This window comes from Acinonyx jubatus, chromosome A3 (genome assembly GCF_027475565.1).
Source record: "Acinonyx jubatus isolate Ajub_Pintada_27869175 chromosome A3, VMU_Ajub_asm_v1.0, whole genome shotgun sequence".
NCBI lineage: Eukaryota > Metazoa > Chordata > Mammalia > Carnivora > Felidae > Acinonyx > Acinonyx jubatus.
The window spans coordinates 20,976,940-21,003,999 of NC_069388.1; the positions used below are offsets into that span (position 1 = coordinate 20,976,940).

A 27,060-nucleotide genomic window follows, 5' to 3' on the forward strand; every position below is an offset into this window, starting at 1 on the left:
GAGGTCAGGGCAGAAGGAGGAAGCAATATAGAGCTCGGTCCTGTGGTATGAGTAGGTGTTATCCAGGTGAAGGGGTGGGAACAGTGTTCCAGACAAAAGGAGCAGGATGTGCAAATGTCTGGGGTTAAGAGAGACCACAGTGGTCTTCGGGACCTACTGTCTTGAAATTCTATTTTACCTTATAGACTTCGGCATCTCTGCAGGATCCGGGACAGTGCTGTGTCTTTTCGAAGCTCCTAGGGGAGCACTGTCTGTCTTCTTCCTGGTCATCTTTGTTGAAGCTCATGCTGTTTTTTCCCCATATTAATTGCACACAAGGGATCTCACAGTCCTTTTAGGGCTGTCACATTCCAAGCGCTCAGATTGTATCCATCGAAGGGCCCTGCTCTGAGAGGTGGGAGACCATTCTAATTTCAGATCTGTCAGCTTCCTGTGTGATCTTGGAGGAGTCACTTGCCCTCCCTGAGCCTCAGGCTCCTCCTTGTGTAAAAGGAGAAGCAGCAGGCACGACCTGGCTCACCATCACTCTTTCCACAACGACTCTTCTTGGAATTTTGGGACTTGCAACATACACTGATGGGTCCCAAGTGCCTGGAGCAGGGTCTGGTACATAGTAGGTGCTCAAAAGGCATATGCTGAGTGAATGAATATTCTCCATGTAGATGCTTCTTCCAGTTCCTCCCTTGACCTCCTCGTCTTCGGTGATCTTGTCCTCACTTCCCCAGGGACTCCTGCCACAGCCACCTCCGTAATTACACCATACTGCCCCTCTTCCCTGCTCCCCCACGGGCCCAATTTTAACCCTCTTTTGGTCCCCCAGGCCCTCAACCTGTCGGTCCGACCGCCTTCTCATTGTCCCTCCTCACCTCCACCCTGTGCTCACTCCTTCCCAGCGTAGATCCCAGGCTCATGACAATCTCTCCCTTTCGCTCACAGGCCCCTAGCCTCTCCCTGCCACCTGCCAGCTTCCCTGGATACATCCCGGCCCTCCATTAAGTCCAGCTCCCTGCCTGTCCCCGACCCGCACCCTCATAGCTGGACAAAGCCCGGGATTCACACAACGGCGCTGACCGGTGGCCTGTCAGACTAGTGACCGCTGACCGGCCATGGGGCCCTGTGGTGCTGTGGATCCCCTCACCTCCCGAGTCCTAAGTGCATTCCCCCACCGGCCTCATCGATGACTTTGCACTCCACTTCTCTGACCTTCCCCACTGCCTCCCTCAGCTTTCCTCTCAGCCCAGAACCTTCCTCTGTCTCTCAATGAGCAAGGAGAAGCAACCCAAAGGAGGCTACAAACTCCTGCTGCCCCACGTAGCTACCTTCTGGCCTCTGCACAGCCAGCGTGAGCCCTCGCCCGTGCTCCGCTGCTGCTCACCTACTTAGAGACATCCCTCCAGCAAGATTCTCCTCTCTTCCTTACGTGTTCACCTTCCTCTTCTCTCTCGGACCAGTCACACCAGCATAAGATGTGCTGGTACATTACCCATCTGTCTTCCTACCTTTCTCTGACCGCCTGAAGCCAGGGAAGGTGTTCGGCTTTTAAGGATCCCATGATTAGATTAGAGTATGTGACTAGAGTGCGTGACCCAGGCTAATCTTCCAACTGGAGGTCCTGCTTTAATCATATCTGCAGAGTCTCTTTGTCCGGTAAGCTGGCGTTACTCACAGGCTGTGGGATTAGGACATGAGCATCTTTGGAACCATAACTCTGCCGACCACAGGCCCAGGCCTTTGGAGAGGGCTTCTCAGAGTTGTTGCAGAGAAACCCCGGATGCAGAAGAAAGTGAACAGGGCCCCAGGGGTTGAGATCTCACCCCCAGCTCTCAGTTGCTCTGCACATATCTTTGAAATCTTTTCCGTCTTTAAAATTTCTGTCCATTTTGTATGCTACTTAAGAATACATTCGTATGTGTTTCAGTATTAGAAAAAAATGCTCTAAATTGCTTGCCAGTTAGATCACATACCATTTCCCCCTGAACTGGGAGTGAATAATGCTGCAGAAAAGTGAAAGTTTTTTCTTAACGTTTCTTTATTTATTTATTTTTATTTTTATTTTTTTTTTCAACGTTTTATTTATTTTTGGGAGAGAGACAGAGCATGAACGGGGGAGGAGCAGAGAGAGAGAGGGAAACACAGAATCGGAAACAGGCTCCAGGCTCCGAGCCATCAGCCCAGAGCCTGATGCGGGGCTCGAACTCACAGACCGCGAGATCGTGACCTGGCTGAAGTCGGACGCCCAACCGACTGCACCACCCAGGCGCCCCAACGTTTATTTATTTTTGAGAGAGAGAGAGAGCTCAAGCCGGCGAGGAGCAGAGGGAGACGGAGGGAGAGAATCTTAAGCAGACTCCATGCTCTGTGTAGAGGCTGATACAGGGCTCGATCCCACAACCGTGAGATCATGACCTGAGCCAAAATCAAGGGTCAGACGCCCAACTGACTGAGCCACCCAGGTGCCCTGCAACAGGTTTTTGGTGGCTTTCGGTACCCCGCCCCCCTCCAGCAAGGCCTCCCAGCAAGGCCAACTTTCCACCCGAGACTCTGAACCCAATGTGAACAGCGCAGCTTTGAGCCAGGTCTCCGAGGCGCGAGTGAAGGCCTCCCTGGCTCCAGCTGTCAGCCGAGGGAGGCATCTGGGGGCAGAAGGGCCTCCCAGCTGAAGGCACATCAGGGGACAGCTGCCCATGGCTCGAGTGGACCCAGCCAGCATCTGGGTGCTCAGCTAGCCCTGGTGGTGTGCAGGCCCTACCCCAGGCAGGGCTTCGTGGGGAACCAGACACATGAACAGATAGCCGTGTCCCCGTGAGTAATGTTCCGAGTACTTGAGCTCTCTGCTACTCAAAGTGTGGTCTGGGGACCAACTATGTCGGCATTTCCTTGGAGCTACGGAGAGATGCAGACTCCCGGGCCCGGTGAGTCAGAATCTGCGTTCTAGCGGGATCCTCAGGCACATGGAAGTTTGAGAGGCACCCCTCAAAGTTTGGGGTGCAAAGTTCGAGGTCTGCACCCCTGTGTATGACAGCACTTGTGAAGGTAGTTAAGTCTGTGTCTGAGACTCCACGAGCCACAAAGGGTCTTACACACTTACACACTGTAGAGGGTTGTGCCCACATGGAGTGGGGGGTGACCATTGCAGGAAAGTTCTGTGTGAGGCGACTCTGGGGGGGGGGGGGGCAGGGCTCTGAGCCCTGAGTGTGAGACAGGCCCCGTTTCCACGGGTCTGAGCCTTTTATTCCCATCGTCCTTCTCCCTTGCCCCGGTGCGACCGGGCCGTGCTGGTTCCCCGGACCCCGGACTCTCAACCCCCGTGGGGAGAGTGGGTCACACAGCCCCAATTCCTGGAACAGGAAATAGTCTGTGGACAAGCCGTGGGTAAAAGTCTGCAACAGTAAATAGTCAGCTGGCGGCCGTGGCTGCATACCAACCATGCGGGGGGCAGAGACGAGGACAGGATGATGATCCTTAAAACAACCGCTGTCACCGAGCCCTCGGCTCAGCGTCCTTCTCAGGAGCTGTCTCCTTTAGTCCTCGAAATCACCTAACAAGCTCAGCATTTTATTCTCCCCATTTAGCAGATGGGGAAACAGGCTCAGAGGCACATGGACCAGCCCAAGGACACACAGTGAGTCAGTGCAGAGCTGAGACTTGAACCCATCCACGTGGCCGCAGTCTGTTCTGCGACCTGTGCCTCCCAGGGTGCCCTGTGCAGGGTCCACAGAGGGGGAGGCTAATTCTGCATGCGGGGGGGGGGGGCATTCAGGGACGGCTTTTCTGATGAAGTGGCGTTCAAGCTGGGTCTTAGAGGCTGACTAAGAGGTCAGACTTCATGGGGGACGAGAGAAAGGGTATCCCAGGTGGAGAGACCCGGAAGCCCCAGATCAGATTCCTGGAGTGAGGGCTCCACCAAAGTTCTCGCTGCTCACGTGTGTCCTGTCTCCTCCAGGTGGTCGGGACAGGGCCGGGAGGCGCCTGCTTCTGGTGTCAACCACCGAGGGGGCCTGGGAGGCACCGTGGTGCACGGCCTCGGAAGTCACCAAGCTGCTCTCCTACCTGTGCACTGTCCCCAGGTAAGGGGTCAGGCCAGCTGGTCGCTCTGTCCCCCGTCAATTTCTTGGTCCAGAGCCCAGGACCGGGGACTGAAGGGAGAGACCCCAGGAACTTCTGTTCCCAGAGCCAGTCCCAAGCCAGATGCTGGGGTGACGGGGGGGTGGGGTAAAGCAGGACAAACTTAGTCCCTGCCATCAGGGGGTTCCCAGGTTGATGGGGAGGTGGATGGTGTGCAAGAAACAGCATGGACAAGAAGCGCTCAGGGGGGTCTGTGTGTTGAAGAAAACGGGGGGATGTTGTAGATCAGTGGCTCGCAAACCCGAGCATTGCACGAGTCACCCTGAGCGCTGTTAAAAACACATCACCGGGTCACACCCCAAGTTTCTGAGCCGCTAGGTCTTGGGCCTGAGAATTTGCATTTCTAACAAATGTCCTGATTCTACTCATGCTGCTTGGCCAGGGACCCATTTGGAGAACCACGGTTGTAGAGTGGGAAGGGTGGGTGACGAATTTCAATTGGGAAATCAAGGAGGGCATCTCCGAAGAGGTCATAACTGAGCTGGCAGGTGATAATCATAAATACTGTTGAACAAATAGAGGGCGAATGGGTGTGAATGCGTGGATGAGTAAGAGAGTGAAAGGAAGAAGTTGTGAGTAATGGGCGATCCAGGCTGATGCTAATACCTCTCCTGCCCCCACCGCTCAGACTTCACATTGGACCGGCTGGGGAAAGTCACCATCTTTCCTCGCGAGTCCCAGCCCCCGGCTAGGAGGGTCTCAGAAGTGGTGTCTGCTCAGGACCGTGGCGATAGACCCCAACCCAACCTAGAGGTTGTGCAGCTAGGGGTAGGGGGTGGAGGGACTCGTGGAACCCTTTGGAACCTTCTCCCCGTGCTCCATCTCATGGGAGCTATCACTGCCACCTGCTGGCCATTGAGATTTTTCTTCCTCGTCTCCAAAGTGGTGTGGCTTCTCTGGCCTGAGGGGGGTGATGGGACCCCCTCTTCCGTGCTGAGAAGTGGCCAGTGTGGTAAACAGAGCCCTGGAATCCCACCAACTTGCCGTGTGACCTTGGGGCGGTAACCTCCCCCTCTGAGACTCCCGATCAAAAGGAAACACCAAGTGGACTCCGATGGCCAGTGTGAACTGTGGGGTGCTGGGCGCAGCTTCACACTGGGACATGCCAGAGACTCTGACTCCTCACATCGGCCGCTGCCCCCCAGGGGCCTCCAGGCTGGTGGCAAGGCAGGGGTGGAAACAGACCGCTCTCCCAGCACGAACACAGCCAGAGGCAGGTGAGGTGTGGGACATGAACACAGGGGCTTCATCTCCAAGAGCCTCTTCTCACTGTCTGCTACGTTGCTGCTCTGTGCCTCAGTTTCCCTTCTAGGGGAATAGCAACGGAAGACATTTATATTCCTCTTACTCTACAGCAGTCCCTGAGTGCCTTACGCTCATGAATTCATCGGTCCTCACCGCAGCCCCACAGGGCCGAAACTACCATTCTCCCCATTTACAGATGGGAAATTTGGCTCTCGGCAAGATGAAACAACTTACCGGGGTGACCAGATACTATGGCAGTGCCGAAACCCCACCTCCACACTGGCGATCTCTGGTTTTATCTATGAACTGGCTGGACATAAGGCTGGAAGGCACTGGGGGTTATTTTCCCAACCTGCCTGATCATCAGGATGGCCAAGGGCACTTGGAACCACACAGACGCCCTGCCCCACCCTGTACGTGCAGGGCCAGACGTCTGGGGGCTCGGGGTAGGGGCGGAGGTGAGGAATCGATATTTTTAACAACTCCTGACCACTGAGCCAGTTTGGGAAATCCTAACGTAATCGCTAATCGCTGAAAAGTACAGACTGAACCAGTGACAGCGTTTCGGCTGCAAGTAACAAATTCCAATTCAAAATGTCTTTACTCATAAGGAAATTTATTTCTCTTGGTCTCTGCTTTAGAGCTCTTACTAAGAGCCTCTTCAAGGAGAGCCTGTCTTTCCCAGAAGTCCCCTGGCAAACGTCTCCTCACTCCTCATTGGACAGAAACATGTCACGTGACCCCTACGTAAAGCAACCATTGGCCAGAGGAATTGGCTCGCTACTCTCGGCCTCAACCAATCAGAAACCAGCGCCTGGGGGACCTGTTCTATGGAGGGAATTGGATTCTTGAACGAAACCAGAATTCTGCCCATGGGAAGGGGGTGGGGTAAATGCTGGGCGACTCACCCACCGCAACTGGGATGGTGGCTTATAGCTTATGATTGTTAGGGTGTGAGAGAGGGCTGTGTGAGGTATTGTGGGAACACCACAGAAGAAGCAATGGACTCTGCCTGGAGAAAGATCGTGGAGGGCTTCCTGGAGTGGGGTGGCCATGGGCAGTCGGTCTTGCGAGATGAAGAGCTCACCAGTACATCAAGGCTCTGGCAGCCAGCCCCCTCCCCTTCCACGAGGTCCTTCCCCCTAGAAAGTCCCATCCATCCAGCAAGACTGCCGATTCCGTTTACCACCCACAGGCCTGAAGATAAAACCAAGGGGCTGGCGGTTATGATTGATTCCAGGAAACAGCCTCCACACCCTGGTCTGGTCAGTGCCCTGCAGGCCACCCAGGTGAGTGGGGGGCCGACAGCCTCAGCCTAGCAAGGAGCTTGGGAGCTCCAGGGGACTTTTGACATTCATGGGCCCCAAGGGGCACAGACCTGGGACTGGAAACCCCAGGCAGGAACTCTTCGTTGCAGATACAGAAATCCCAGCCCAGGCTTGAAGACAGAGTGAGCTCACTGGTCCATGTGACTTGATAATCCAGAAGTGAAATGCCTGGTTTCAGGGGCTCAGATATTGTCACCAAGACCTGGTTCCTGTCTCCATTTCTGGCCGAGTTCTCCTGGGAGGGCGCCATTCTCAGCCAGGCTTCCCGCCCTGGTGGCAGTCTGGTTCTCACTTCCCATGGTTTTTCATTGAAGCCCACCCAGTAGGAAAGAGTGAGAGATTCGCTTCCCAGAGGTCCCAGGAGGTTTCTTTCTGTCTCCTTAGCTCAGGTGTTCATCCACCAACTGATCTCTGTGGCCACCCCAATGGGCTTAGACTTAGGTCCCATGAGCCTCATGAACAGAGGAGCAAGGAAGAGGTTTGTAAGTTGCTGGCTTAGGCAGCGGAGAAAGTGGAAGGTTGGCATACACTTACTTTATGGTCTGATCCCCTCCTCTTCCTTCCCCTCCTCACTTTATAGATGGGGAAACTGAGGCTCAGAGGGGACTGGTCATCTAGGAAGCTTGCAACTCGGCTTGGACCTGGTGCTCTATTGACTTCCAACCATTCATCTTCCAAACATACCACATAAACGTCCCAGCCGGGCCCCCCCCCACCCCGCCCCAGCTGTTTGCCTGAGTCTTAGCAGGGGGCTCAGTGAAGGTCTAGACAGAGCACCTCTGAAACGGTTCTCTCTGACAGGCCCTGGCCCCAGCCTCCATCCGTGCTGTGTTCTACCTGGGAGAGAAGGAGGCTGCCCTCCAGCTGGAAACATTGCCTGACGTCCAGGTGAGGGAGAGGCTGAGCTGAGCCGGGGTGCAGAATTCACCAGCTGGGACCCGCCTGGAGTGACCTAGTGGAGGTCAACAAATACAAGGCTGGGCGTTACAATTGTCAGCCCTGCCTCCGTGGCAGGTGTGGCCAAATCAATCATCTAGGGCTCGCTCTCTGGCAATCCCAGAAGCTCCTGGTGGGCTCTACCACGTGACCGAGAGGTGCCTGTGGCATGAAACCGATTTTTAAAGTTTCAGCTCCTCGACCCCTCCCTCCTTTTCAGATGGGGAAACTGAGGCCCAAGGCCACCGAGTAAGCTAGAGGCAGAGACGCCTTTTCCATATTGCGGCCTTGATCTTCCCGCCTTTCTCTCCCTGGTTTCTCTCTCACCATCGCCAGCTCAGAGGCTGAGATGACTTGGGACTTTACAGCAAAGAGCCCTACAGTTTTCTTTAATTAGCGCCGTGTACCGCAATCATGAGCGTGGGCCCCCTGCCCTCTGCCCTGCTTCGGGAAAGGATTTTCAAGGCCTCCTTCCTCCTCCTCATTGGTGCAGAGTCGCATTGGGAGCTAGAGATGTGCTTTAAAAAAAAAAAAAATTTAATGTTGATTTATTTTTGAGACAGAGCATGAACGGGGGAGGGGCAGAGAGAGAGGGAGACACAGAATCTGAAACAGGCTCCAGGCTCCGGGCTGTCAGCACAGAGCCCGATGCAGGGCTAGAATTCACGGACTCTGAGATCATGACCTGAGGCAAAGTTGGATGCTTAACCGACTGAGCCACCCAGGCGCCCCTAGAGATGTGCTTTTTAAGGGTTTATGTGCCAGTGAATCCCTTGGGGACCTTGTCAAAGCGCAGGTTCTAATGGAGTAGCCCTGGATGGGGCCTGGGATTCTGCATCTCTAACATGCTCCTAGGTGATGTTGATGCTGCTGGTCCGTGGACCACACTTTGAGTACCGAGGATAACAGATGGGCCCAAACAAACAGAATCCGCCCAATCCCAAGCTTAGGTATCTGGAGCTGTTCCTAGCATAAACCTCCAACTTCACCGTCCGGGAGAAGCAGCCACCTCGTCCCTCCTCCGTGTCTTAGAGGGTACGGTCAGGATTTGGTGACCTTTCTCAGCCCCAAGAAGGAGACGGCACCTTGGTGGGTCACTGGAGAACAGAACAAGGATTACAACAAAGAAGTTACGTGACCAGGGTCAGCTTTCATCCATTTGTGTGATTTCCTGGAGATCTGTGTTGGGAAAGAGCCCAGCTTAGAGGGAGTCAGTGCGGTGATTGATTAATGATGTCTGCCTCGGACACACACTGGGGAAGGGGCAGTAGGGGTGCTGTTTACTTACCATTCCTTAGCCAGGGTCTCATTCTGAATTTTGATTTGTCAGACTTTCCAGAGAAGATCCTTGCCCGGAGAAGCAACTCTTAACGCCAGGGCCAGCCTTACCTGTGGCAGATGGAGTGGTGTTGGGGCAGGGATCTGGCAGGCCCTTCTCAAACAGGTGTGCCCACGCTGAGTCCCCTGGTCATCTTGACTGTCTTCTTTCATCTGCAGGTAGAGGTGGTGACCTCACTGAGAGCTCTCAGCCACCATGTGGACCCTGGGCAGCTGCCCACAGCCCTGGAAGGCCCCTTCCCCTACTGCCACAGCGAGTGGGTGCAATTCTTCCAGGTGCCTACCCTCAAAGCCTTTACCGCCCACCCTAACTCCTTCTCTTCCTCCTTCACTCTCCCGCCCCCTGGACCTAGTGACCCCGTCAGGCCCAGAGACAGTCATCCAACATACATTTATGATGAGGGTGCGGAGTCCAGTAACGAGGAGCTCAAGCTCTGCACCCAGACTGCCTGGGTTCCAGTCCCAGGACTTGGGGAAGTCACATAGCTTCTCTGAGCCCTTTTCCTCCACTACAAAATGGGGGGTAATGGCAGTACCTCTCGAGGGGGCCCGTTGTGAGGTTTAATTGAGTTCATGTGGGCGAAGAGCTTAGAAGAGTGTCGGGCGCATGCTAAGAGCTGTGTCTACGCTAAGTGCCAATGAAATTGACGGACATTCGTTCTGTGGACCCACGCAGCTCGGAGAGCTCAGGGTCTGGTGAGGGAGGCAGACTCGTTCCCTCCTGAAAGAGGGAGGGAATAAGGAAACTCCTTCTCCCTATGATCTCAGGCTCTTCTCCGCACAACCCTGGAGGGGGCATTTCATGCCCACTTTAGTACATGAGGACACACAGGACGGGGGTGGCTGGCACAAGAACACACGAGATTCCTGGCTTAACTCGCACAGAAAGCAGTGCCCATAAGTGCTGCCCTGGACTTTCCCTAGACCAGGGCTGCTCACCTTCGGCACCAGTCACGTTTGGGACTGGCTGCTTCTTTGTTGTTGGGGGTGATCTTGTGCACTGCAGCGTGCTTAGCACCGTCCCTGGCCACCACCCACTCTGACAGGAGCACCTCACAAATGATGACAAGCAAAAACATCTCCAGACATTGCCTGTTGTCCCCTGGGGATCGAAATCCGCCCCCCCCCGCCCCCCCCCCCCCCCCCCGTGAGAGCCACGCGTCTCCACTAACAATCTAATGTGGTGCTTTGTTTATTTGTTTTTGGCCCCGGTGCTCTCCTGCTTATCATGTGTCTGTTTTTGAACAGGCAGTATGTGAAAGCTTCAAATGGTACTAAAGGGTGTATATTGAGTGGTCTCCTTTCCTACTCATCCCACAGGCGCCCCCCGGTTCCCCTCTGGTGAATCCAGTGGCCTTTGAACTGTATTTTCACTTTAAAACCTTCCCTCGAAATGACATCTAACCTGTAGACCCACAATGTGAAACTGATAATGATGTTGGCTGATAGGATACACTGAGCACCTCACACAAATGCACATGTTTCATCCTCACGCTAGCCTCTAAGGTAGGAACGACTGCGATCCCATTTTACAGAGGAGGATGCCGAGGCACAAAGAGGTTAGGCGATTGGCCCAAGGTCTCACAGCTAGTTGGCGGGGAAGCTGGGCCGAAGTGGGACTCAGCAGAAGACGCCCCCTAACTGTGCCCTCCCCCATCTGCTCCTTCCCCTTCCCCAAAGTATCCCCTTGGGGGCCTTCTTTCTCCTCCTCCTTTCATTCCCAGCACCAGTGGTTCTCAAAGTATGGTCCCTGGACCAGCAGCATCGGCATCACTTGGGAACTTGTTAGGTGCACATTCTCAGGCCCCACCCAAAAGGAATGAAACCGGGGACTCGGGAGTGGGGCTCAGCAGTCCGGATTTTCTCCAGACCTCCAGGTGATTCTGATGCAGCTGAAGTTTGAGAACCACTGCCTAATGCCCTCCCTGTGTCCTCCTGGAGTGGGCAAGTGGCCTCACTGGCCCGGGCTGACACTCCCACTCTGGCTTTCCATCATGCAGAAGCTGGACCCCTTCCTTGCTGACCTGCACCAGGTCTCCTCCTTGCTAAAGGCTTCCATCAAGCAGTTTGAGAAGAGTGACCTCCCTGGAGGGGTGCAGGTGAGCCAGGAGCATGGGGTGGGGAAGCCTCACTATACCCCAGATTCCGTGGACCAAGGGCTCAGTGAGGGGGGCAGCCGGGGTGGGCGTCATCATCCCGTTTTTTTTTTTTTTAATCCGCTCACTTGACTGATATTTACTGGACACTCACTATATGTCATATCCTGGAGACCCAGCCTGGGGCACACTGTCCTGTCCCTGCCCTCATAGGGTTTAGGGTGCAGAGGTGGGAGTAGTCATTAAGAAAATAAGCAAAGAAACGGGTGCGTAGTTCCAAATTGTGCCAAATGCCATGAAAATAAGATTGAGAACAATGGGGAAGGAGGGAGGGCCTCCCTAAAGAGATGGCATTTCGGTTGAAGATGAGAAGGAGCTGGCCATGGGAACAGAGGGGGACTGCTCCACCTGGAGAACAAATACGTGCCAAGGTGCTGAGGTGGGGTGGTTCTGGTATGTTCGAGAATAGCATGGAGGCCAAGGTAGAACAGAGCGGTGGGAGCGGGGCAGGAGAAGAGAAGAACTAGAAGAGAAGAAACCAGAAGAGGCTGCATCAAGGACTTGGGTTGGGATTCGACTCTAAGCCGGCAGGAAAGGTCCTGGAGAATTCTAAGCAGCAGGGCGAACACATAGCCGCTTTGAGATCCTGCCAGCTGCCATGTGGGGAAGAGACTGCAGGGGGAGCCAGAGAGCAGCAGGGAGACCAGTGAAGAGGCAGGGGTGCGTGTCCTAACAGGAGGTGTAGACCCTGGGTTGGCGGGGGTTGCTCCCGTGAGGTTGCCATGGTGACAAGAGGAGGCGTGGCTCGAGGAGATGTTTTAGCGATAGGAAGGATAGACTTGGTGCAGGACCTTGAATGCCGAACTGGGGGAGTCGGGCATGATCCGGGTGTGGAAGGCTGTAGAAGGAGAGTGGGGATGGGGCCTCAGGCCACCTCCCTACCCTGGCAGGAAGCCTCCAGGTGTCTGAGCAAGTCCAAGGAGCTGATGGAGGCCGTGCTGAGGGACCCAGGGCTGCTGGGCCTCCAGCGGGAAGGGGGAGCCACTCTGGCCAGGCTACGGCAGGAAGCCAGTAGGCTGGACTTCAACCCTGACGTCAGGTATGAACAGCCAGGTTTTTCCTCCCCAAGTTTTGTCCACTGGCCTGGGAGCTGGGAGCGCATAGGGTGGGCCCTAAGGATGCCTAGCATGGGGGCATTTGCAGGGTCCGTATCCTGGGCTGAGCCTTTGGTAAGGTCCCTTCTCTGCTGCCCCTCCTTCAGCCCCGGCCATCTTCAGCCCAAAGTGGGCATCAGAGGACAGCCCCTGCTCGTTTCCAGTCACCCCCAAGCACTTTCTCTGACTTTCTAAGACACTGGGCTGAATCCCTTCAAGGGTCCATCTCGATTCCTCAAAAGAACCTTGTGAGGGCCACATCGTCCTCATTTTGCTGATGGGTAACCGAGGCTCAGCGAAATGATAGATGAGCCAGGACATCTGAGCAGTAACCCCTGCACCGCCCGGCCTTCCCTGGTGGGTTTCTCAGCCTGGCGGAGAGAACCGTCAGCCGTGGCCACGGTCTCAGAGCCACAAAACAAAAAAAAAATACACATTCCTGGAAATTACGGGTTTTCTTAAGTTTAGGGGCGGGGGTGCCAATCAGTAATTAAATCAGTCAGTAATTGGAGATATTTTGTCTCCGTTAGAACAAACACAATTACTAAGTTCGCCTAAGCTTCCAAGAACAACTTGTTTATTTAACTAACACCTAAATCGCGCTTAGTACGAGCATAGCCTTGTGCTAAGGGCTTTGCAAATATTAACATGTCTAATTCCCACTAGGTGGAGTCTCGTATTATCCTCATTTTACAGTGGAGGGGTCTGAGGCTCAGAGAGAGGTTAAGTGACTTTCCCAGGGTCACACAGCTGAGATGTGTGGGGGTCAGGACTTAACCCAGGCAGCCTGGCCCAGAATCTCGAACACACCGCCCTGAGCTGCGTCCACGGACAGATTCGCACTGATGTGGGTCCTGGTGCTTGTCACACAGCCTGGCACTGTCTTTCCCAGCGTGACCCCGCCTCACTGTCCCTGTCGGCCATAGGCCTCCCCAGACTGTTGGCCACCAGCAGCTCCACCAGGGGGCGGTGTGGTCCCACATGAGCCGCTGCGCTTGTTCTGCAGAGGGGTCCCTGCAGCTCCCGCCTGCCCACCCCTTCCTCCTGGTGTCCGCCAGGCTGGCTGGCATTTTCCATGCACCGACCCTGGGCCTTCACCCCCTCCTGGAGAGGCAGTGATCTGCGGGAAGCTGCAGTCAGATGGGGGAGGCCCAGAGCAAAGATGGCAGGCTTTCCTTCCGTGTCCTTTTTTCCCTTTTCCATCTGAAATAAGACCCTGTAGGGCAGAGGAGGGTGGGGTGGGATGCCGGAGAGTCCTCCCCTCACCGGAGTGTCACCGTGCCTGACTCCCGTCTGCTCCCTTTCATTTATGTCTTGCTGGCTTTGACTATTTTTTTTAATTATGTGCAAAAAAAAGCTGTAGACTGGATTCCAATTCAGAATGCGATGCGTGAGAGTCAGTTCCTCTCTCTGGACCTCAGTTTTCTCATCTGTAAAATGGAGGCTGTGGTGGAAAGGCGGGTTACAGCCACTCACCATCATTACAATAGGAATAATAAGCACTAACAGTGGGTGTTGGATACTGTTAAGAGTTTTGAATGTGTGAGGGCTGGTTCTCAGCCCTTGCTGCCCTCCTGAAACCATCTAAGAAGCTTTAGAAAGTGCTAATGTGCAGGCTGCACTCAGAGCCTGACTCAATTGGCTTAGGGTGGGTGTTGAGATTTGAACCCAGATCTGTCCAACTCGGATTCCCAGGGCATCTCCCAGGGAAGGGGAGGGTCTTTCGGTTTCCCACGGTGTCCTCTGGCCTTCTCCGTCCCAGGAAAGGCCGAGTCTGAGGCCCAGAGAGGTATAGGGACCTGCCCAAGGTCACCCAGCAAGTCGGCAGCTGGAATACCCAGGCTGGACCCACGGAACCGGTGGGGGTCGGGGGGGGGGCAGGCGTACTGGTGGGGAGGGCATCTTGGGCCCTCTTGCACCCTCTTCCACCTCCCAGGAGCCATCTGGCCGAAGCTGTCGCCTGGTACGGCCTCGTGGACGAACAGCTGCATGTCCTGGTCACTGCCTCTAACCACCTCCTGGGGGCGCTGGAGCTCCGCGTCCGCCTCGGCCGCCTGGAGGCTGCCATCCACCAGGTGAAAGGGGAGGCTGGCCTCTGGGTGGGGGAAGGCCCTGCTCCAGACCCTGCCCCAGCCAGGCACTCTGCTCTGGTGTAAGGACACGAGGCTGGCCGTTCTTCAAGAGCCAGGCGGGCGGCCCGTGACGCGGCGTATGACAGGGCGTATGACACGGCACTACAGAAGTGCTGCGCGGGTGAAGACATAACCCCGAAAGCTGTTCTCATCCTGCCGAGCCCCGGGCCAGAGGCTTTGCGTATACAATGATTTTCCAACCTTACCGCCTACCAGGGATGGGGGAAGATGCTAGGACTGCTCCCGCTCATCGATGAGGAAACTGAGGCCGGAAGACATTACGTCACCTGCCTGTGGTCACACACCTGGGAATCTGATCTTGGAGCCCACCCCCGGCATCACCTCATCCGACTGCCGGCGTCTAGAACCAGTGCAGCCCTTCGTGCTGGGGGCTGGGGGGCACATGGATGGCCTGGGCTCTAGTCCTGGCTCCAGCACTGACCCGGACCCCAGACAAGTTATTTAACTATTCGTTGCCTCAGTCTCCTCATCTGTCAAATGGGGGGATAATAGGAGTGCCTGCCACGAATGGGCTTTTCGAGGGTAAAGGGAGTGAGTACATACTCTTTAAGGCATCCCAGGGTAAGAAGGGGACTTCTGCTCCTGGGTTCGAGGGCCGTTTTATCCCCTCTGTCCCTCATCGAATCCTCACGCCTACCCCACTTTGCCACTGAATAAACTAAGGCCCAGAAAGGGGACGCGACTTGCCCAGTTCGCACAGTGAGTTAGTTCACAGCGGGCCCACGCACCTTGCTCTACAGAAGGCAGCATTTCCTGTTTGCATAGCCCCGGGGATGAGGAGCTCATTACTCTCAAGGCTGCCTCTTTTCTGATTAGCAGCACTGAGTGGTTAGAGGAAGCTCAAATTTGCCACCGTGAGACTTCATTCAGACAAGCGCGCACGGACGGCCTACTTCGTGCATGGCACTGGCCGGGCCAGATGCCCCCTGGGGTCCCACTCAGAGAGTCCTGCCCCCTTCAGCTACTTGAAGAACATGACAATGCACCCACCCTCCCCAAACTGTCCCTTCTGCCCAGAACCGGGAGGGTCTCGGTCCAGGCCAACGGGCGCAGGCCCCGCCACCGAATCAGTGAGGACACGATCCCCACTTCCAAGGGAGCGGGGAGCTGGCCGAGGGACGTCTCCCCAGGCACCCCTCATGTCCGCACCTCCCTCCCCTGCCCCAGGTCAGCAACTGGATGGAGCAGGAGGGGAGCCGGTGCCTGCAAATGCTGACCCCCAAAGACAGAAGCTTGGAGACTGTGGAGAAAGCCCACGCGGAGTTTGAGGACTTCTTTCTCCAGGCTGCAGTGCGTTCCTAAAGACGGAGGAGCAGGATCGGAGCAAATGGAGAGGGCCGTGGGGGGGGGGGGGGGAGGGGGCACTGCTAGGGCAAAGGTGTGCAGGTGGGAAAGTGCAAGGAAACGTCCGGAGACAGTGAGGAGACCGGCATGGATCGGAAAGGGTTCCGCTTAGATGCTGTCTCCTCCAGGAAGCCTTCCTGGATCACCACATCCAAAAGAAGACCTATCTCAGAATCCCTGGAAGATTTTATAAAATGCAGACTCCAGGGTCCCACCAGAGACCTATTAAGTCAGCCTCACAGGTCAGGGGCAAGGAATTTGCACCCTTGATGTACGGGAGCCTAGGACACGGGTGATTCAGCCCCTCTCAGCCCTCAGGGAGCTCCCAGGCCAGTGGGGGCTAGGGATGCCAGAAAAACAGGGCAACAAACAGAAAGGGAGAAATGTGGGGACACATGGCAGGAGTCCCTAACCCAGACCCTGGGTCAGGGAAGTTTCCCCGAAGGAGGTGACAGCGAGCAGAGTCCCAGCTAGGCATGGACTGCTGAGGCGGAGGCCCGGTGCCCATTTTGTAGATGACACAACAGAGGTCTGGGAAGCGCGACAACTCAGCAGTGGGGCAGCAGAGGTTCCTGGCCTCTGAGGGACGCCTCAGCTAAGATGGCACCCGAATGGACACCTCTCCTCTCCCGCTCAGGCCCAGTACCGCCGGGGCCTGCAGCTGTCCAAGCAGGCAGCTCAGCTGGGAGCTGCGGCCGGAGGAGCAGAGCTCCCGGAACTGGTGGCCTTCACCTCCACCCAGCGGGCCTTCCAGGCCAAGCTGACCCACTTCTACATGGCGGCCGAGCGGCAGCGCACGGACCTGGAGACGCTGCTCCGTCTACACCACTTCTGCAAGAAGGTGAGCCTGTGGCCGCCCGCACAGACCCTCCCCGCCCCGTCCAGCTGGGAGGGGAGGGGGGAGGGGGCAGGGAGCAGCCCACACACAGCACGAGGCTCTCTGGAGGATTCATTCTATTGTCACCTGCATTTTCCAGAAGAGAAGCAAGGTTGGAGAGGATAGGTGACCCCTTAAGTCAGTCCCAGCCGATCTCGGACCCCAGCTTGTCCCATTACACCAGGCAGCCTCCCAGCAGCCTAGAAGTCAGCTCTCAAAGGACACTCAGATATCATCTGCCTCTTAAACGTTGGGATTAGGGGAAGGGGACCTGGTATTTCCGAGAGTCCAGTCAAAGCCATAGACTTCCTCTCTACGCATAGCTCTCTGCAGACAACTTCAGGCGGTCAGACCAGCCTAAGAAACTTCCGTTGCAGAGCTGGGGAAACAGGATCAGAGAAGGACTGACACTTAGCCAGTGTCACACGGGAAGCCCATGGCACCATCGTAGTGCTCTTTTCCATGCCTCGCCTTGCCTTACACAGTGGGTGGGAGCTGGGGAAGGAGGGGACAGTTGGCGGAGGGTGGGCCCGGAGTCTCTTCTGAGCACCCCCAGAACAGAGGCCTTAGTCCTGGCCAGGAGCCCAGAGTTTGGCCAGCAGTGGGGAGGAAAAGACAGGGCTCCTCCCGGGGAGGGGATCGGGGGCAGTGCTGGGGTCGGAGGCAAGACGAACTCCGCTGCTTTGCATCGGTCGTCTCTGGGCAATCCAGTGTGGCAAGGCAGAGTGGTCCCATTTTACAGATGAGGATGCTGAGGCCCTAAGAAGAGAAGGGCCTTGCCCAAGGCCACACAGCTGCAGAAAAGAAGAGCTGGAATTTGAACACAGATGCGTTCCTGCTCTGTGTTCTTCTCCAAAGGTGGGGGTGCGGATGGTAACAGGTTCCCATGTTCAATCAGGTGTGATGATGATAGGATTATTATGAGAGTAGCCCGCATTCGTGACTGTGGACTCCCTGTTGGACACTCTTCTAAGTGCTTCACAAACCTTATCTGATTTGATCTCACCGTATCTTTCTCTTTTTTTCAATTCTTTTTTTTTTAAGTAGGCCCTATGCCCACCGTGGAACTCACACTCACAACCCTGAGATCAGGAGTCACATGCCCTACTGACCGAACCAGCCAGGCTCCCCTAATCTCACCATATCTTTATGGGGGAGGGGCGCGAGCATTGTTTCCATTCTGCAGATGAGGAAACTGAGGAATGTGCCTTGCACAAGGTTCCCCAGAGGGCCGATGGTCAAGCAGGGTTTGACTTAAGAGACCCCACCCCCCAATCCATTTGACCAAATCTCTCACTTTTCTCCTGGGGGCACTGAGGCCTAGGGGGACCAGCAGCAGCCTGGGAGAGCTGTACCCTGGATGGGACAAGAACCCACAGCCCTGGTGCAGGCCCAGCACCCCCAGACTCGCCCCTGAGGACAGAGCGGGGGAAGAGCCTGACCCCAGCCTCCCAGCTGTCAGGCTGGCTCAGCACACAAAGGATGGAGAAGTCAGGATGCTTCAGAGGGGAAGCGAGAGGGACTCTGCTCAAGTCCCCCTGGGGCACTGGGAGGACAGGTCATTTTCTCTGTCTCTGAGGCACAGCAGGCAAGGGATAGGGACGGTGGCAGCCAGGGGATCCCGCTCCCAGCTGACAGAAGAGAGCCAGGCAGTGGCAGAACCTGAGGCTTAGAGCCAGGGGCGGCTCCTGCCCCCCGAAGGCTGTGTGACCGCAGCTACGGTCTTCACTGCCCTGGGCCTCAGCTCCTCGTCAATAATAACGATCAAAATAGTAATAATAACCAAAGCTTCTGTAGCTCTTTACTATGTGGCAGGCCCTGTCTGTCATTTCACATGTCATTTTATTGCCACACCCATCCTCTGAGGCAGGTGCTGTTATTATGCCCAATTTACACACAAGGAAACACAGAGAGGTCAAATAACGCATCCAGGGTCACACAGCTGGGAAATGGCCGAGCTGAGATTCAAACGCAGATCATCTGGCTCTTGCTGGGTAGTGAGAGAATTAATGTAAGTAACCACCCCCCCCCCAGGCTTTACTCAAATTTGGGATGGTTATTATTAACGCCAACATTATTATCATTAGCAGCAGTAGGAGTGGTAGCAATGCCCCGAGGGTCAAGGGCAGCTGGCCCCTTCTCTCCTCGCGTGCTGATTCCGGCTGATCTCAGCCCCATAAAACACACTTGCTGCACCTCTGGGCCTTCTCACTTGCCCTTCCCTCAGTTGGGAACGCTTTTCCTTAAGACCGGCTGGTTTCTTAACTTTCTCCAGTGCTCAGCTCACATGTCCCCTCCCCGCCGAGGCCCCTCCTGGCCCCCTGGCCCCCATTCCCTCTCGTCCCCCCCTGTTTTTCTCACTTCAGGGTGCTCACCGTGACCTGGAATTTTCCTGTCGCCTCCTCACCTGCTTGTCTGTTGTCAGTGACCAAGTGGATGGAGGAAGAGTGAGGAGGGAGGAGGGAGCAGGAAGGTTGGGGGCATGTGGGAAGATAGAGCCCCACCCAGGCCTGGGAATCCTACAGGAGGTGGCACCCTGACCTTGAATCCCACTGCGGGTGGCCCTCTCGCTGTTTGACCCGGTTCCTCTCCGGCCCCGGATCTTCATCCGCACAACGAAGGGTTCGGCAGGCTGCCCCCATCCCTGTCCAGCTCAGCCTGGAAGATCAAGTGCCAGACAGACAGACAGACAGGACAGCCCTGTGCTGGGCCCATCCCCGGGCAGAGAGCGCGCGTGCGGCGGCTTTGGCACTAAATAATAACACAATCGCGCCGCTAACAGAGATTTATGGAGCCCTTTCCCAGCCATGAGCTCCGTGTGCTTCCGCGAATATGAAGCCATTTATCTAAAGACAAGTTCCCTTAATCCGCGGAAAGATGGTTTCCTTGGAGAAAACGGTTCTCCAATCCCCACAGCTAACAGCTCGCTGTCGGTTCTAAATTAATGGAGAGAAAGATTATGTTTTTCACGAGCTGCTGGGAAACGTGTTGGCTCCTTTGCAGCCTGCAGACATTTTGTGGGTGAAAGAGGGACACGCAGAATCCCACAGTGGGGCAGAGGCCGGGCTGAGGGAGGAGGGCCCCTCCCCCCCCCCCCCCCCACGCCGGGCCGGGTTGGCTGATGGTCTCTGCAGCGACTGCTCGGGGACGCAGCCCTGCCCGGGCCGGTGTCGCCCGGGCAGGGAGGTGCTTGCAAGATACTCTGTCAAAGACTGGATACATCTGAGTTCAGATCCCACACTGAACTGCATTGTGACCCGGGGCAAGTGATTTCCTGTCTCTGAGCCTCGGATTCGTCCTCCGTAAAACGGGCTGCGGGGTGCGGTTCAGTGGGATCGCGCGTGAGATGCACAGAGCCTGGCCAGCCGAAGGTGCTCGATAAACATCAGCGCGACGCCTCCCTCTGCGCCAGTCGTGAGGGGTGAATGCAGTCGTTAGGACAACCCGAGGAGCCGAATGCCCCGCTCTGGATCGCCCCCCGAGAGGGGTGAGGCTTGGCTGGCCCCCAGGTCATGCCTGAGGATCCCCAGGGGCTGGGGGCTATTTGCTGGTCGCAGGTGTGTTGACCTCAGGGGCGAGAGCGAAACCGTGGCCTTGGCGGCGGCAGAGACTCTCATGACCCCACAGAGGAGGCCGGGGCATCGACTGGGCAACGTCTTAAGAATTCAACCCGGCAGTCCGTGTTTTCTGCTTGGAGATGCACATCCCGTCCTCATGGAGCCCCACGGCCCCGCTCCCAGCCTGAACCCCACATCCCTTTCTTCTCGCCCCCAGATAACCTGGTTTCACGTGGACTGTCAGGACCTGATGAGGCAGCTCAGGCTGGGCAAGACCCAAAGGGCCAGCCCCGGAGACCAGCGCCTCGTCCACCGCTACTTGCGGCGACTGGCATCCGAGTTCCCTGCTGAGAAGCTCACGGCCATGGGGCTGCAGGTGGCCTCTCTGAGCCAGGAGGGCCCCGGCCAGGCCCTGTGGGAGGAGGCCCGGGTGAGACACGAGGAGATCCAGACCCTCCTGAAGAGGGCACTGGCCCACTGTCCGTGCCCAGCGGGGCCCGCCGCCCACTCGGCACACCCAGAACTAAGAAAGGCAGTGGCCGAGGGTCGGGGTCTGAATGCAGCGGTCGCTTCTAGGGGAAGGGGAAGGCGGGACCTGCCCCTCCGGGATTCCCTGGGCCTGGATCCACCGCCAAATTCCTATTGGCCTCGGGCCCCCCAAGAGGGGCAGAATGGAAGTTTCCAGGCAGGCCTTCTGGCCCAGGAAGCTGGCCAGGCTGTAGAGGCTGATGAAGGCAAAGGTCCCCGTGAGCCCTTTGATCCTGCCTCGGAGCCTCTCCTTGCCCCTCTCGTCTCCTGGCAGTGACTCCCCAGGCAGAGTCACACCCCCCACCCCGCTGGAGGCAGCTTCTCCTCAGAGGGGACAGACTCACAGACGTCTCTGGAGGACTCACCCCGGACAAGTCTCCTGCATCTCTCTAGCTAAGAACCCCACCACTCACACCAGGCTCCAGGGGGTGGCCGGGGAGGGGCTCAGTGACAAGAGGAGTTCGGGAGCCCTGGCTGAGCCCCTCTGGATGTGGCTCCTGACCCTTGCTGTATGTGTTGCCAGGAGAGGGCAGGAGCCTGAACCCGCTCTGAGATCCAGGAAACTCCAGGAAACTCCAGGAAGACCCGACTCACATAGAAATAGGGAGTATGGAGGGCAGGGCAGGACAGAGTAGAGCCCGGGACCCCGGGACCGACTGCATAACCCCCGGTCCCGTCGTGGAAAGAGTAATTGGTACAGACCCTTCCAGAAGTCTCAGAGGCAACCACCTGGAGTTCAGGGGTGCACAAGCTTCCCCGTGGGGCCCGCGGGGCACCCTTGTCGTGAGCGGGGGGACTCGGGAGTGGCTTCTTATCTGAGACACGGATTCCAGTGCCTGTTTATCTGGCGGTGAACTGAGGATCCTCTGGTGGAGGAGTAGAGGGGAGTCTGGGAAGGGAATAAAGGGTGTGTTGTCAGGCAAATCCCTGCACAGCCGGCTGTTTGTTCTCTGGGCCGTTGGCCTCCGCGAAGAGAATCATCTCCTAGAAGCCAGTTAGCGCACCCCAAAGGAGTGAGAATGCACTCTCCGCTCTGCTCCTCCCACCGGCGAGGGCCCTCTGTCTCACCTTCCAGGAACCCCACTTGTCCTGGCCCTCCAGAAAGAACCCGCTTCCCTTCCCCACATGTCTTCTCAGACTCTATGGGGTCCACTCCCCCGACCCCCGGATGCTCTTTAGGCACAGCGTCATGGGGTTCTGCTGTGTGTTGGGACTGGGTGAGAGTGGGGAGCCACATCCCTGTCCAGCAGGGGGTCAAGGTGGGGAGGCCTTCACACCTCTGATCTCAGAGTATCTAGAAGGCAGCCGGCCTTTCACATGGCCCAGAGTAACTCCTGCTAGCACCTCCCCGGAATGTCCTGATGCTGAGAAACTGTGAACCCCTGTCTCCACCTCCGGTGCGTTACCAAGGTGGCCCCTGGCAGCCCGGCCCTGGAATTTTCCTGGCTCCGGACAGAGGGTGGGGCCCTTAGCTCATCTGTGGAAGGAGAGGGAGGCGGCACTGGTGTGGAGGACAAGGCGAGTTTTTCCGGAGACAGCTCAGCAGGGAAAGCAACACAAACCTCAGTGCCCAAGTTGGCTTTCAGGAATCTTCTAGGACTTAAGATTTTGGCAAGTGTGGTCTGTGGCCTGCCTGCCTCAGGACCGCGAGCAGAGCTGATCAAAGGCAGCCTCCTAGGGGGTCCCGCCCAGATAATTAAAATCAGGCCCTTGGGGCCAGGGCATGGCTGGAATCTGCATTTATAATCGACCGCTCAGGTGTTTCCCATGTGACACAGCGAGGTGGGGTGCTGCTGGGCAACACTTGGGGCTGGGGTCTGAGCTGGCTCCCCACCCCAGGCTAGCTCTGTTTCTTGCATTCCACTCTCCTGCCTTGCAGTCCAGACGGGCCTGAGGATACAGGAGGCATTTGATAAGCCCCCCTCCCTCCATCCATGCCTGTCGCCTCAGACAGGGGGCCGAAGGCTCTTAAAATGCTGTTGCTATAGCAACAGCATCCAACCAGTGGGGACCACAGGCAGGGAGCCAGGGCACCTGGGGTGCAAGGATGGAAACTAACTTCTGAGAGAATACAGACACTGCGAGGGTTGAGGGGGGCTGAGGAAGGGGACGGATGGTCCTGGAATTCTTGGAAGGGAGGGCTCCCCAAAGCCATCTTGCACATCCCTCTGCTCTCTAAAAAGAGCCAAATCCCATCACAGTAGCCCATGGAGAGGGGAGGCCGAAACGAAATATAATAACGAATAAAATAATACATAATGTAATAGCTGACGTTTACTCTGCATTTTCTTCCTGCCTAGCTCGGTGCTAAACACCTGAAAAGCTGTACAGGGCTCACTGAATCTTTCACGACAGTCATGTGAGGCCAATACCAATTTCACTCCGTTTTACTGAGGAGGAAACAGACTCCGAGAAGTGCCACACAGAGAGTGGCAGAGCCAGGACCTGATAACACGCCGATGCTTTGGACTCACCTCGGGACAAGCCCGGGCCGATCGCTGCTTCCACGGGGGTCGCAGCTTTGTCCCCTCGGAAGTCCTGCGGAGCTTGGCCGCTGCTGTGTGCCCAGCTGTGTGCCTAGGCTGGACCAGGCTTGGTCCTTTGGGCCCTTCACACCTGGTCTCTGGTAGTGCGCGAGCCAGTGTGGCATTGTGGTCAGTCACGTGGCTCTGGAGTTGGGCAGACTGGATTTCTGCCCAGACTCCGCGGCTCACGAACTGTGAGTCCTTGGCCAAGTTGTGTGGTCTTTCCGTGCCGTGGTTTCCTTTCTTGAGAGAATAATCAGATCTCAGAGGCTTGCTGCGTTACGTGAGTTAGTATGTGGAAGGTCCTTAGAAAGGTGCTTGGAGCATAGTAAGTGCTCATTAAATGGGTATCTTGTATTATACTTTGGCCCCGGCCCGGCCAGCCCCTGCTTTCATTATCTAGCAAGCCAAGGGAGACATTTCTCCAGAGGCCACCAGTAGATTCCCAAAGAATTTTTTGGTCTTTGAATCGTGTGGATCTCTTAATTAATTTTCTGATTAACTGACTTCTGCCCTGACCCACCCGTGGAGGGGGCGTGGCGTGGCCTCCCCCTAGAGATGTCGCTCTAGTGACAACAGAGCTTTGTGTCAGCAAAGCCTCAGCTCCAAGAGGCTGCTGTGCAGAGGCGAAGGTGCAGTCCCTCTGTGCCGGTGGGAGGAAGGTGAACCATTAAGGAACCCCGAGTCCTCCAGTGACATGACGGTGACAGGAACCCCTTTTTCGTGCTTGAGGAGTTGCAGGAGGAGCACGGCCTGGGAGGCAGGGGCCTCAGGTGACGCACCATGTTGCAGACCGCCTGCAGGACCCCAGGCGGGTTGCTTTCCCCTCTGGCCCTCAGTTTGCCCTATCCGTCCATCAGATCACTAAATGGATAAGGATTTTTCTTGTCTTTGGACTCAGAGAGCCCTGCCTTTGAATCCAGGCTTAACCGCCTGGCGGCTGTGAGCAGGGCAGCCTCTCAGTTTTCCCCACCTTCCAATGGGTTTATCAAGCCTCCCGGGCCAGCACGATAAGATCTCCGGAACCCCGAACTCCATACCAAGCGTTTTTCTTCTCCAGAGGGGTGACTGTCGTGTCAAGGAGCAAAGCCTTAGGAATCCACTGGGCCGTGGCAAGAAGCAGGATGAGCCCAGATTGAAGTTGAGGCACTTCACAGTTTAAAAAGTATTTTTTTTTTGTCCGTCTGTTTTTTCCTCTGAGAGTCACTGCAACCCCGAGGGCACCAAAGTCATACTCTGGGATGTCCCCGTGTTGCAGTTGAGAAGACGCAATGAAGACCGGAGAGGGGAGGTGACGTCCCCAAGGTCAAACTGCAAGGAAAGGGGTCGCAGGGCAAGAAGGGGAAAGCCCAGAATCTTGTCCCGCTTCTGGTCAGTGCCAAATCTGGGGGCGCAGATAAGCCTCCAGTTGTCAGCCACTCGGAAGGGGGTGCCCCACACCCTCCTGCCGTCAAGTTACCCACACCAGACCCAGACAGGGCAGCCGGTTGGAGTCAGGGCACAGGCAGCCGTCATAAAACAGAGATATTCTGTTCTCTGGGGGCTGTGAACTGGCTTCCAGCCCAGGACAAACCCGTCTGGCTCAAACCCCCGCCCTCTCCTAGCTGACAAATTAGCTTTCTGAGGCTGGAGCCAGTGGGTCCCCCAGAGAGTGAGTCTTCTGTCTGGGCAACAGGATTCCTGAAGTCCTGTCCCTTCTGTTTGCGGCATTGTGGGGGGCCCCGGGGGAACCACTGCACCCCTCAGGCCTCACTTCCTCCATCTGTGAAACGAGGGGGTTGGGCCCGAAACGGATGGCAAGCTGGGGTCGTCTTGCATGTGGAACTCTGCTCTACTGTCCCAATGCCGCCTCCTCCTCTGTGCACTGCCCACGCATTCAGGTGCTCAGGCTGGAAATCTGCAGCTTGTTCTTGAACTTCCCCACAGCCCTGAAATCCGCCTGCCTATCCTTCTCTGATGTTCCATTTCTCTCTCCCTCCGCATCCCCACCGTCCTCCCAGCCTCCATCCTCTCTCCCCTGGACGGCTGTAACTGTAGCTTCCGCGGTCCTCCCGAGCCACAGAACCTAGAGGAACCTTTACAAAACGTAAGATAACGTCGATGTCACCACCCAGTGGCATCCCATGGCTCTCCGGATGTAAACCCAGCCCTCGCTGTGCTGCATGAAGCTGTGTGTGGTCAGGCTTCTGCCTATCACTCTAGCCTCGCCATGTGCCCCAATCTCCACATTCTCTCTGAATTGTGGCAACCCTGACGTCCTTTGAGTTCCTCAGCCACTCCAAGCTCTTTCTGAGGTCAAGTTCCCCTAAAAGCAGAACCTGGAGATGAGGCTCCGGTGCTGGTGATTTGTCAAAAAGGCGATCAGGACAGAAAGGCAAGGAGGCCAAGGTGTAATTGCAGAGCAGCGTCAGCCTCTGGCTGGTAACACGGAGACGCTGGAGGGCATTTTACACCTGCAAGGCACACGGGCTGTGTGCAAAATGTGCTGCGCTAAGCAGGGTCCAGGAGCCCGAGGGCAGTCTTTGGAAGTCTTTGCAGGTGTGGGTCCATCCGTAAAAGATACTATTCTGTATAAAGAATATGCAGGAAGCTCTCACAACTACATAATAATAGTGAACAATTTAAAAATGGGCAAAGGATCTGAACAGGCCTTTCTCCGAAGAAGAGACACAACATGCCAATGTTGGAAAGCAATTTTCCAGGTCCTCAAGTGGTTACCATATGACCCAGCAATTCCAGTATGAGGAATATACCCAAGAGGAAACGTGTGCCCACACAAAAATTTGTACATGGATGTTTACAGCAGAATTATTTATAGTAACCAAAAAGTAGAAGCTACCCAAATATTGACCAACTAATGAATGGATAAACAAAATGTGGCATATTCAAACAATGGGACATTATTCAGCCATTAAAAGGAATGAAGTCACTTCCTCACTTATTCTACAAAGGCACCATTATCCTAACGCCAGAGCCAGACAAAGATATTGCAAGAAAAGAAAATTATAGACCGACGTAACTTATGAATGAATATACATACCAAAATCCTCAACAAAATATTAGCAAAGTAAATATAACAGCATATTAAAGAGATTATACAGTGTAACCAATTGAGATTTATCCCAGGAACGCAAGGGTAGTTAAGCATATGAAAATCCATCAATGTAACATACCATAGTAGTAGAAAGAATGGTTCAAAAACCCACGTGACCATCTTGAGGCAGAAAAGACATTTGTCAAAATCCAACACCTCTTTGTGAAAAAAAAAATAGTCAGAAAACTAGGCATAGAGAGGAACTTACTCAACATTCTAAAGGACACTTAAGAAAAACCCACAACTCATCCCCAAAGGCAAGGAAATTAAAATCAAAAATGAATTACTGGGACCTTATGAAGATAAAAAGCTTCTGCACAGCAAAGGAAACAACCAACAAAACTAAAAGGCAACCAACGGAATGGGAAAAGATATTTGCAAATGACATATCGGACAAAGGGCTAGTATCCAAAATCTATAAAGAGCTCACCAAACTCCACACCCGAAAAACAAATAACCCAGTGAAGAAATGGGCAGAAAACATGAATAGACACTTCTCTAAAGAAGACATCCGGATGGCCAACAGGCACATGAAAAGATGCTCAACGTCACTCCTCATCAGGGAAATACAAATCAAAACCACACTCAGATATCACCTCACGCCAGTCAGAGTGGCCAAAATGAACAAATCAGGAGACTATAGATGCTGGAGAGGATGTGGAGAAACGGGAACCCTCTTGCACTGTTGGTGGGAATGCAAACTGGTGCAGCCACTCTGGAAAACAGTGTGGAGGTCCCTCAAAAAATTAAAAATAGATCT

At 55.5% G+C, this 27,060-nt stretch overlaps 1 protein-coding gene and 1 long non-coding RNA gene across 3 annotated transcripts in view; one reads left to right on the plus strand and one right to left on the minus strand.

The window, feature by feature from the left end:
* The window catches only part of KIAA1755 (KIAA1755 ortholog), a 40,649-nt gene extending 19,044 nt beyond the window's left edge, over positions 1–21,605 (plus strand). The window contains exons 5-15 of one of the 2 annotated variants that reach the window (XR_003424009.2): positions 3,944–4,067; positions 6,566–6,659; positions 7,500–7,586; positions 9,132–9,248; positions 10,973–11,071; positions 12,019–12,167; positions 14,159–14,297; positions 15,543–15,665; positions 16,357–16,560; positions 17,915–18,154; positions 20,371–20,486. Coding sequence is in view for 1 of the 2 variants with exons in the window: in XM_027070070.2 (XP_026925871.1) it covers positions 3,944–4,067; positions 6,566–6,659; positions 7,500–7,586; positions 9,132–9,248; positions 10,973–11,071; positions 12,019–12,167; positions 14,159–14,297; positions 15,543–15,665; positions 16,357–16,560; positions 20,371–20,958 (1,724 nt within the window). In the remaining variant the exon portion in view is untranslated. Of the gene's footprint in view, positions 1–3,943; positions 4,068–6,565; positions 6,660–7,499; positions 7,587–9,131; positions 9,249–10,972; positions 11,072–12,018; positions 12,168–14,158; positions 14,298–15,542; positions 15,666–16,356; positions 16,561–17,914; positions 18,155–20,370 lie in introns of both variants that reach the window. The other variant, XM_027070070.2, reaches the window with a different exon arrangement.
* LOC128311121 (uncharacterized) lies at positions 8,162–9,231 on the minus strand. The gene is made up of 2 exons (XR_008289112.1): positions 9,024–9,231; positions 8,162–8,731 (listed from the first exon to the last, which is right to left on the minus strand). It is a non-coding gene; the product is annotated as an uncharacterized LOC128311121 (long non-coding RNA).
* Positions 21,606–27,060: the final 5,455 nt, after the last annotated feature.